The sequence below is a fragment of the Caretta caretta genome, chromosome 19, assembly GCF_965140235.1.
Source record: "Caretta caretta isolate rCarCar2 chromosome 19, rCarCar1.hap1, whole genome shotgun sequence".
Classification (NCBI taxonomy): Eukaryota; Metazoa; Chordata; order Testudines; family Cheloniidae; genus Caretta; species Caretta caretta.
In genome coordinates, this window is record NC_134224.1 from 10,567,147 (window position 1) to 10,578,450 (window position 11,304).

Consider the following 11,304-nt stretch of genomic DNA (forward strand, 5'->3'; position numbering starts at 1 on the left):
TAAATACTCCCCACACAATTTTCACAGAGGCCAAACGTTGTGGGATAAACTATTCCCTACCAACTACTGCTAGCCCGTTAACACCCTCCCAGGGCCAGTGATTTGATAAGCAGCTCAGGAAGGAACGGTGCACTATATTGAAGTAGAAAAATCTTGTTGGGTGCTGGCATGCTTCTCTCTCTTCCTGCCACGTGAACAGAGCCTACTCCAGAGGCTTGAGTAGGCTCTGTTCTAGGGACTCAACTGCCTGATGTGCAAACAAGGAGCGTTTAGGCACCATGATTAAAAGAACCTAAATTCCAAGGACTGTGCACACAGTCCTCCAATCTCATGCCCACTCATCCAATTTGTAGATCTATCAGTCATTTTTAGTGGGGGCAGGGTCTGAAACAGTAAAGCTACCCTACCTACCCTTGTGTGTGAAGTAAACAACAAATCTGTTGAATTTAATACACTGTATTTATTTGTAACAGATTCTAAAGAATCTAGTGAGTCTACGTCAAGTCCATTGCATGACAAGTGATACAGATGCAGGGGGAAAATATGTACATTTGAAACAAAATTAAGAGTGCCAGACTACTGGAATCTTCAGATTTTCTACAAGTGGCAGCATCTCATCCTGCAAGGAATCAACCACTCCCATTCCCCACACACTCCACAAATCAAAAGTGCAGCCTTATTTTAAGTTTCCCCCATCAAGCCTTTAGCTGTAGGGAAACTTTACATTCTGTTAGAGAAAGAGGGAGTTCTGTCACTGCCCTGGAAAGATCAGAGTTTAGTGCATCTACCTTTACACTTTGTGGTAAGGAGTATGAGAGAAGCCTCCCTGCCTGAAAAAAGAAAAACGTGCAGCATGCTACAGATCAGCTGTGTTAATAGTAAGTTTAATAAAAAATGCAAAACCAGGTCTCCCCTTAAAGTGAGTCTCTGAGTGAGGATTGCATGTCTAGAGATCCTAGTTAGTTTTCCAAAAGACATCCTTTAAACCAGTTTTTCAGCACAAGGAAAAACTAAATTTGAAACCCCCCTATGTCAGGCATTGCCACAGGAAGCAGGCTCTGGGCATCAAGAAGTTACATGTAGCAGAGTTTACCCCATAAGCTGTATCAGGATTACTTGTGTAAATAAACTTGTACAGTCCGAGAGCATGAGGTCACAGCAGGTTTAACAAACTCTGACAGGTAGTGGCAGGGCCCTGTTCCTACTGGATAAAGATGGAAGGAGCAAAGTTGGAGCAGATTTGTTTAAGCCTGTTAGTATTCAGCGAAGTGCATGCACAAGCTCCAACCCTCCCTCCCCACCCCCCCGCCGGTAAAATTCTGGTTATACATATTCCAAGTATCTAATCTTTATTACATTGTTCAATGTGCCCAGCTGTGGTACAGTTTTATAACCAGAAAACAAGTTAGTAAAAATAGTCAAGTATTAGCCTCCGAGGAAGCACCATGAAGTGACTAGTGTGGTCTACTCCCACAGCTGCGCACTTATCTTTTTGAAGAGAAGATGCCGGATGTCTCAGGTGCACCAGCTTTACAAACCCGTGCATCGTTAAGTCTCAAATGTGATGTTGCAAAAGAATGGGTAAGCAGTCCCGACAGCCCAGGGCAGGACTGTTTGTACTCCACACACACACCCCCACAACTCAAAGGCAGAACATTTGCCTAAGAGACACTAAAATGCTCTCAGACAAAGGTTTGTTGTGGTTTTTTTAAAAAGACGGTTTTTTTTTTTTTTTGCACAAAAGAAGTCATGTTTCATTTCTAAGCATTTTACATTCGTAATCTCATATCTGTTGCTCAGATGTGGAATTGTGTAGCTGAAAAAACAGGCTGCTTTTGACAAAAGGACCAAGGGCACAGGAAGGAAGATTTATTCTCTAGCCAAGGCAGGCTAGGATCAAGAGAATCTGCTAGGACTCTACAGCTGAATCTAATACTTGAGGGACAGGGCTCTAAGCATTTTACCTAAAACTGGCTCCAGCCTACATAAAAGCAACTGCTATGGTCAACGGTTTGACTAGCCAATAGTTGGTTTGTGCTTCAGGACAAGCCTGGTCTTTCCCAGATTGGCCAGCTGGCCACTGGTTGGTTTGTGCATTGAAACCATACTGCATGCCAAAAAGCAGCAGCATTTCAAATTCCCTAGAAGACATAGCTTTGTACTAGTCTAACCAAGGGCAGACTCCCAAACAGATCCTTTGCTTTACTGTTTATGTACACAAGTTGCTGAAAATTTTGGCACTGCTGATTTGGGAGCTTTTTAGTGACTAACTGGATAGGCCTCTACTGCTTCCCATCTCCATAAAGCTCTGCACAGCATTCTCCACAATGCAATTCTTCCCCAGCCCCAGTGTCTCATGTTACATTCAATGCCAACCCCCACCTCTGTGCGACTCAGCTTTGACTACTATTAGATACTATTAGCTAGTCCTTCACGAGCAGCAAGCCATGCCAAAAGCCTTTGCAATATGTCACCTGCAATCCAACATCTGTTATGTTATGAGAAATGATCAAATGACCCCCTCCCATCCAAAACAAAAAACACATTTTCATCAAGACATCCCCACACAAGCACTTAGGGACCATAGCCCCTGCCAAAAAAAAAAAATAAAAAAATAAAGGTTTACAGTACAATTGTGTTTATATTGTTACAGGCACTTAACAGGATTCTTTGGTCCTTCAAAGGAATCAGCCACTCTGGCTTCTATCTTCAGAAACCATGAGTCTGCACAACCCTTAAAACCTCCTGCACTAAAGGAAATTCAGACTGATTTGCATTTCAGGGCAGTGCAGCTTTACCTTTAGCCTAACCCTACAATCCCCCTAACTCCCCTGTTGCCTACATAATTCATAAGTCTTCTTGCAAACATCTCAGATCTACAGTTTCCATAACACTGCACATCCAATCTCCACAGCATATAGCAGACACAGCTAGTTCCAACAAACTTGGGAAAAAAAAACTCTTGAGAAAGAGTCCAGAATATTGCCTTTTGTCACAGTTCTTCCAGAAGGCTGGCAAGGCCAGGGAGCAGCCTGGACTACAGATCCTAGAGAGTGTTGTCCATGCTCAGTTACAAGGAAGCCATGTTGGGTAGGAGTGACTGCAAGGCAGAAGGGGCTGCACATGGGTGACATAGTAGTTGAAGTTTATTTCGCTGACATATGGTGCTGGCTGATAGTAGCAGGTCACATTGGTTACTGTTGGGATGATGTTCTGCTCAGCCAGCACCCTCACAGCCAGCATGGCAATGAGGTTCAGAGTTTGCCTCCTTTCGTGTCCCATCAGGCACACTGTACTTTCATTCACCACTCGGTGTAGGGTCATCAGGCAGTCATACCTTTTGCTCTCCATCCCAACAAAGTGACTCTGAAGATAACACTCGAGCTTCCGCTGCTGTTCTCCAATGTCAGAAAAGTCTATGAAAAACCTGGAGCACATGTACCTCTGTAACGCCTTCATATCTACTTCTGACTTGGGCTTAAACCCCCTCACCAGGAGATTGCAGTACTTCAGAAGCCCACCACCTCTGATTTCTTCTGGGTTCCTGGTGGCAATGATTCGGTTCCTGAGATGGTCCATTGCCTCCCCAAAGTCCCCATACATGCTTTCCCCAGTGATTGTGGGGTGGAAGTTCTCAGACATGGGGTTCTCTGAGCACTCTCTGAATAGTAACAGAGAATCCAATATAATCTGGAAGGAGTCCACACTGAACTCAAACTGCCGTCTGAGAGAGTCCACAAATTTGAGTTCCACATTTTTCCCACTGTTATTGGACAGTGATATAAGGCTCCAGCGGTCTGTTTCATTACATACTTTCACTAGCTTCTGCACATATGCCTCCTTCAGAGTCATTGGGGTGATCTTGTCTTTGTTTACTCCTTCTGGGAGGAAGTCCAGGAGACAGTCCATGACCACATCTTTAACTAGCTGGAAAGAATCCTCACTCTTCAGATCCACACAAAAAATGAGGTCCAGGTCTTTGTACCCCAGGCCACTATCTTGATGTAGGACATGGCTAGCTGCTGAGCCATTCAACCTGACATTATGGACTGCAATTCCCTTCTTTTCCAGACGGCTGCGGACCACCTGAGATACAGAGAGAGAGAGAGAGACACACACAGACAGTCATTGTCTATATAGTACTAAAGTAGTGTTCTTAGACTGGGATGTTAGAACTGAAATTGGGCTTGCATGTTGAAGTAGGTCATGCCAGCATAACAAAAAGGAGATGGTTATCATTCCTATTACAAACAGGGAAGTTTGGAGGTACTCCAGAGACAAAGGCTACAGAGAAATGTTCACTTCAAAGGCTATGTGTTTGCAGCAGCCACAGGATTTAAAAGGGGCCTCAACTGCTTGTTCTTACATTAAAGTGCTCCTGGCAGAAAGTGAACATCTGTACTTCTGCTTCTGTCCTACAGCGGTTAACTGCTCCCACCCCATTATCTCCAGGCAGCAACTGTCTGAGCAGGTTCATTGCAAGATCTGTTTCCTCAAGTCTCTTGATTCTTATCAAATAAAAAAGTCTTAAGTAACAGTTTTGGCCATTAATCTGGAACTGCAACTGATCCAGGGAGAAGTGCCCAAATGCAGAAACAGTGACGTCCCACTTTTGATTAGAGTAGCTGTAGCATGTTTCAGAAGATGTTCTCCTAACCTTGCCAAGACTCATTAAAGGCAAACTAAGAAGCTACAGTTGCTAAAATGCACTTGCCATGAGTATGCAAGTTCATGTCTTAACTGGTAAGTGTATCCTAATAATTTCCAGTGTGTCAGTATTTTGCATTTGACACCTTGCCAGGTTTAAGAAGCAGTTTTTAATCTAACAGGTGTTACCTGAGCAATTTTAATCGTGCCTCCTCAATATTGACACACCCACAAATACACCTCTGAAGCTTTGTTAAATATGAAGCTGAATCACTTTCATGATTACTTAAACATGCATTAGGGTGAAATAACCCTATGATCATAAAATATGAACTACCTATTCCAGACATCAGCTAGCAATTGAGGATGGTAACTTCCTCTTAGCGAAAGATTTGAGCTCTATATTAAACTCAGTCAGGACCTCAAACTGAGTACTCTGGCAGAGACTCATTTGTCATCTTCCTTTAATATCAAGATATTCAGACAAAAAGTTGAAAATTAAGGCTGTGAAACCAACATAAAGAAAGCCTCAGAATAAAAAAAACAAAAGCTAAACTTCAACTTGATTTGCCTAATGTGCTCCTGAAATTGACGTGTTTGGGCCCAACAGGCAAGAGGATTATTCCAGAACAAATAGTTCAGCCACAGCTTTGAATGTAACTGGAACCAGTTCCAGTCTAGTAAAGTTTTTTTTAAATAGAGTTTCAACTAATCCTAACAATTTAAGCTATGCTCCACTGCAGTTATTGACTGTGACTCTTCCTTTTCCAGCTGGAGAGGGTGTCCTATTAACCAATAAGAGTCAGGCCCATGAACTAGACTAAGAATTCCATTTTGGATTAAGTTTAACAGGAAGTTGGAGAGCCACCAATACTTACTGGAAGGTTAATGGTATCAAAACGACACTAATTTATATCAGCTAGTTTTGTGAAGGCTAGGTACTGCAAGTCTGAAACTGCACTTTCAAGCAAGTAGAGGGTATTCTGGTGAAAGCTATGAATGTTGGAAAACACGGAATTTAACAACTTTTTTACACTTGTGATTTTTACAAGATGTGGTTCTTATGCTGGCATTTCCTAGTTACTCTCTGGCAGGAGCTACTGTAGCTGAAGTTGGACATTTGCCTGGACTCACTGCCAAATTTTAAGATTCACATATCAAGCCACAGGGAACGAGTAAGCCATCTACTATTAGAGATGTCAAATACCCACTAGTGCATGCACCCTTACCAACATGTCAGGTAGATTAGTTTTAGATCCAACTAAGTAGTTAGGAGTAAGTTCACACCAGATTTCGCGACAGTGCATAGTTAGGTTGCTCGTTTTCACATACTGAGTAGACATTTCCATCTCCCATTCAATGGGCAAAGAATGCTTTCTACCTAGGAACTGTTTGTTTATAATAGATTCAAATAAGTTCAGAGTACAAAGTAAGAAACTTCATACCAATTATGGTCAATCACAGTGACCACGTTAGACCAGGTACAAAATTGTGTCTTTTCCCCCAGGTACATATTATTTTGAATATGATGTGGGGACTACAGTTTGTACTAGTCAGTCTAATATTAGATATAGGTGAAGAAGATTGATGCAGGATCAGGAGAAGGGTTTGGATTAAACTAACAAAGTCTCAAACCGGAGATCTTTGCTGCATACAAGTAATAGAAACTCAGACCCCGGCTGGCTTAAGATGCATCCCAAGACCTAGAAGACAGAGGTTTTAGATCCATGATTCAATATCCTCGCTCTCTGAAATTCAGTGGGGTTTATGGTTGCAGGTCTCTGAATAGTCCAAACGCCCATGGCCAGAAGAGTTTAAAACATTAACAGCCCACGAAGGTAGAACACTGGCTATGTGTCCAACTGCCTAACAATACAATCCTGCTCCAATAGAAATAAATTGGAATTTCTCATTGACAAGAATGGCAACATAAGAACGGCCAGACTGGGTCACACCAAAGGTCCACCTAGCCCAGTATCCTGTCTTCCAAGAGTGGCCAATGCCAGGTGCCCCAGAGGGAACAAACTGAACAGGTGATCACCAAGTGATCCATCCCCTATCATCCATTCTCAGCTACTGGCAAACAGAGGCTATGGACATCATCTTTGCCCATCCTGGGTAACAGCCACTGATGGACGTATCCTCCATGAATTTATTAATTTTTTTGAACCAAGCCTTCAGGAGAATTCAAATGTCTGGAGAGTCTCTCATGGATCACACCACACTGTTCCAAAGGATACCTGCCCATGCAGAAGGCTGGATACAAGTAGTAGGATCTGTTGTCCCAACTGTAGAGCGAGAAGAGCATTTGAAATCTATTACTCACTGCTAGCACTAGGATAAAGCAGAGGAGATAGACAAGTGTTCCTAAGAGGATTGTCAGTTTCATCAGAAGCAGGTCAGTAGTACAGAGTACCTCACTATATATGGTACAGCTGAGCAATTCTGACAATCAGGTGGCAGGCCCAAACAAAACCAGCCTGCATTTTGGCCTGGTATTCTCTACATCATGAGAGTAGCTGGTTATATATAACCAAGCATTACAAAGTGGCTGCCTTTTTAGGTTACTTGTTTCAGATTACTCAGACCTAAACGCTGAGACTGCCAACGTGCCTGGTCAGAATTACTGTCTTCAGTATTTACCGTAAGTTGCTAGTGGCAAGATTGTAAACATCCTTTAATCAGCTATTACACAGCTGAGACTAAAGGAAGAAAGTTTCACTCCAGTTTAGTTACTGTTCAGGTATTAAGTTTCACAATTGGTGGAACATTTGATGCTAGATATCTGGCTTCTGCCAATGTCAGCTTTCCACTACTTTACACAAATCAAGCTTGGCACTCTAATAGCTTCCTATCATTTGCTTCATTAAATCTTTCGTGTCATACATATGCACTTCAACAAAATTTGAAAGTCCAACTGAGTTAGCATGAATTTAAGGGCTTTACGATAGCCAAAGTCACATTGCTTTGCATAAAAAAAGGCATTTTTCAAATGCCACTTGATCAATTTCCAAACTTAAGTGAAGTACTCTAAGAGCTGGAGATCTAGAAATCCTAGATTAGTTTCTTGTGAAAGCCAGTTTGGTTTGTGAATAGACTTTTTAATTAGAAGCCAACATGCTTGATTTTATATTTGATGAGTCATTACTAAGGAATGAAGAAGCCTCCCTTCCGTGAATATGCAGCAGCTTATTTGAACTACAGACAACCAGCAACCGTATTAGGATGTTACGTGGAAGATGTGTGCACCTGATGCACAAATGGAGACTCAAGGATCCACCACAGTGCAAATGCAGAGACCACCAAGCCATGGGGCACTTGTTCGTGTGTTCAATCTTTTCATTTTCAGGAGATTGAGTGCTCTGCATCTCCTGAAGCCCTCAAATGAATGTCAAGCCTTTCTACTAAGCTGTGAATGCTGCTATTTCCATATGAAAGAAGTGTCATATTAAAGCACACTGGTTACAACTTTATGGTAACCAATCCCTGTTAATTTGGGAAGATTAAATTATGGCATAGAGCAGTGGTTTTCAAACTTTTTTTCTGGCAACCCAGTTGAAGAAAATTGCTGATGCCTGCGACCCAACAGAGCTGGGGATGAGGGGTTTGGGAGGGGCTCAGGGCTGGGGTGCAGGGGTGAGGGCTGCAGGGTGGGGCTAGGAATGAGCTCCAGGTTTGGAGGGGCTCAGGGCTGGGAACAAGGGGCTTGAGGTGCAGGGTTGGGGCAAGGGGTTACCTCAGGCAGCTCCCAGTCAACGGCACAGCACGGGTGCTAAGGCAGGCTTCCTGCCTGTCCTGGCACCACAGACCATGCTGCTAGCAGCAGATCCGGCTCCTAGGTGGACGTGTGTGCAAGTGGCTCTGTGCAGCATAATGCATTTTATGCCAACAGTTTAAATATGAACTCCCCTTCAAGCTTTGCAACCCAGATTTTGCAGCTCTGGGAAACTCCAGTTGGCACCACTTGAATCATTGGACAAGCTGATATTCTGTTTACTCTGCCTTAAGTGAGAAGTAGCTTATATTTACAATTCATTTTTAATCTAGTGTTTTGGTAAAGAAGCCAGTTTCCAACTTGTTTTGAGTTCACAGTGATCCTTTCACATTAAGCATTACTTTTGTTTTAGTTACCTATGGAGCAAACAATAGATTAAGTCCCTAGTGGTCCTAAATGCGCCCATAATAAAATGGAACAGAAGACATTCTCTTAAATGTCTACTGACACTGCGATACAAGTGGTGTAACTGTGCGAGCAATACTAACTGCATCAGTTTGTCCTTACACAGCTAAAGCTTCGCTTTTATTATTCAGACCTCAGAAGTCTGGAATGGGGTCATCGGGTCCCAGCATTAATTTACATTGACAAATCCAGACATTTAACATCCCCTTGACATTCTGACAACTGAGGCTGAACAGTATTGCTTTAAGCGCCATAAAAAAGGCTCAGCTAATTCACAGACTAGTTGAGGTGGCCATGAGTGCATTTTTTGCAGTACCTGCTGCATCTATCCTATTGTAAAGCTTCTCACAGCCTTCCTGTTACAGAAGCTAACCTGGGCTGATGGAGTCTGAATTTAGTTATTACAAACATCTGTTTTTAATATGTGCAGTAATGTAGTCCCATATTGCCCTCTACTGATGTGGCAGTTCTAAATGAAATTTACATGAATAAGATATTAGATTATGCATGTTGTCCTGGATCCAAGATGGAGTTTTTAGGTTAACAGGAAAATGTCAACATGAAGACAAGGGACAAGCCAAGATGCAGTAGAATATCAGTAGATAAAGGGAATCTAATACCAAGGCAATTCTGAATGACTTTGCCTGTGATGACCCCTCGGTTTTCTGTACATCACATGCTTCAGTCTGGACGAGGCAGCAGCAAGATTCAGAGGCCTTGCATAGTAAGAGATGGATGCAGAGCGAAAAATCTACTATCTTCGCTTCGGCTAGTAGAAGTATTTGCTTCAGCTGGAGAATTCCTCAGCCTGGGTGGCAAGATGCCATGCATGAGAGACTGAATATCACAGTCTCAGCAGTTTTATTTTCTGCTAGCAGACTTCAAGCCCCATATAAGCAGACAGCGAGAGCAAGCGCGGGACCAGCCTGAGTGCAGCCTCATCAGGGCAGAGTCCAACACTTCTGTACAAACTACTTACGAAAAAATCAGTGAGTCAACAGTGGCCTCTAAAGTTTCTGGTGACCTCCTTCTCCTACACAGGGAGCCTACCAGCTGGTTTAGAAAAACTGGAGATGTTTCGGGTAGCCCCATAGCATGCGCCGCTATGGAGGAGCTGCCCTTGCCCAGACACGCACTTGGTCTCCCATCAAGCAGGGGGATTTAAACACAAGTTGCTCTGGAAAGGGAGACACCCTTTGGCAGAAAATACTGGGTCTCTGCAGATCCCAGCTCCCTCCCACCCCCATGGCAGTTTCTCAAACAGGAGCGGGTCAGAACAGCTCCCATGGGAAGGCAGCCTTTGCCAAGTCACAATGCTCATGTGCTGGGGGGGGGGGGGGGGACACCCTTTGAAACCAGCCTTAGCTAGCCGATCTGCTGGCTTCCAACAGCCCAGCACGCAGGACTGCAGCAGAGCCCGTGAACAACGCTGGGCAGGAGCCACCGCACGCTTCTACAGGATAGGGGTGACCTTTAACAGGGAGGTGGGGCGCAGAAGGGCCTACAAGGCCCCCTCCTTTGCCAGCACCATGCACAAGGGACCCCCCCCTCCTCCCCCACCATTGTGGTCACACAGTGGGGAGCCACTGGTCCCTCCCCCCCATACCATGCACAGTGCAGAGCCAGGCACCCCCTCCCCCATACATAGTGGGGGCACCAGGCACCCCTCCCCCCAGCATTGTGCACAGTGGGGAACCAGGCACCTCCTCCCCAGGACCATGCATGGCAAGGGACCCTCCCCCCCCCCTTGTCGGGGGGGGGCTCTAGCCAGCACAGACCCCCCCGCCGGGGGTCTGAGGGACACGCCCCCCCTCACCTGCACGATCCTGCGGGGCCGCACGGACAGGGTGGGGAAGTTGCCCCGGCCGTGGATGGGGACAGCCTCGCCCAGGATCTGGTCCAGCCGCTGCACCTGCTCCCAGCTCAGCACGCTGAACCGGCCGCCGGGCCGCTCCGAGCCGCCAGCCCCGGGCGCCCCCGCTGACAGCATCGCAACCCGCCCCGCGCCGCTCCTGGGAAACGCCACCGGAAGCCGAGCTCAAGTCACCCGGAAGCGGACAAGAAAGCAACCGGAAGTGAGGGGCTTTTAAAAAAAAAGAAACAAACAGCAGCAGCAGCAATTATGCTGAGGGGAACTTGCTGAGGGGAACCCGTGTGAACCGGCGCCGCGCGCGAAAACCCCTCCGCTGCGCGCCGGCTACGCTGAACACTGCGGTCACCTCAGCCCCCGGAGCCGCCTTATATAGCCGCCCCGCCGCACCCCGATTGGCCTGGCCCAGCCACCAATCCCCGCAGCGCTCCGACTCCTTCCAGCGCTCTCATTGGCCGCAGGGAGGAGCGGGAGGGGGAGCTGCTTTCCAGATTCGCCAATCGGGGGACGGGACGGGACGGGACGGGCCGGGGCGGGGGGAGGGAAGGCGGAGCCAAGGAGAGGGAGAGGGAAAGCTGGCTCTGGCCCGAGGCCAGGCTTGTCCCGG

The 11,304-nt window shown here is 45.7% G+C and overlaps 1 protein-coding gene across 1 annotated transcript; it reads right to left on the bottom strand.

Moving 5' to 3' along the window:
• Positions 1-440: 440 nt before the first annotated feature.
• Positions 441-11,053, bottom strand: TENT5B (terminal nucleotidyltransferase 5B). Its single transcript, XM_048826086.2, has 2 exons — positions 10,644-11,053; positions 441-4,086 (listed from the first exon to the last, which is right to left on the bottom strand). The coding sequence occupies exons 1-2, from the start codon at positions 10,815-10,817 to the stop codon at positions 3,067-3,069; spliced, it is 1,194 nt and encodes a 397-aa protein (XP_048682043.1). The 5' UTR covers positions 10,818-11,053; the 3' UTR covers positions 441-3,066.
• Between the last annotated feature and the right edge of the window lie 251 nt (positions 11,054-11,304).

What these genes read in the sequence shown, in the direction of transcription:
- TENT5B (XM_048826086.2), bottom strand. Translation starts at nt 10,817, where the DNA reads ATGCTGTCAGCGGGGGCGCCCGGGGCTGGCGGCTCGGAGCGGCCCGGC. An exon ending in GGCCCCGCAGGATCGTGCAG is followed by an intron (nt 4,087 to 10,643) that starts GTGAGGGGGGGC and finishes TCTGTATCTCAG; the next exon opens with GTGGTCCGCAGCCGTCTGGA.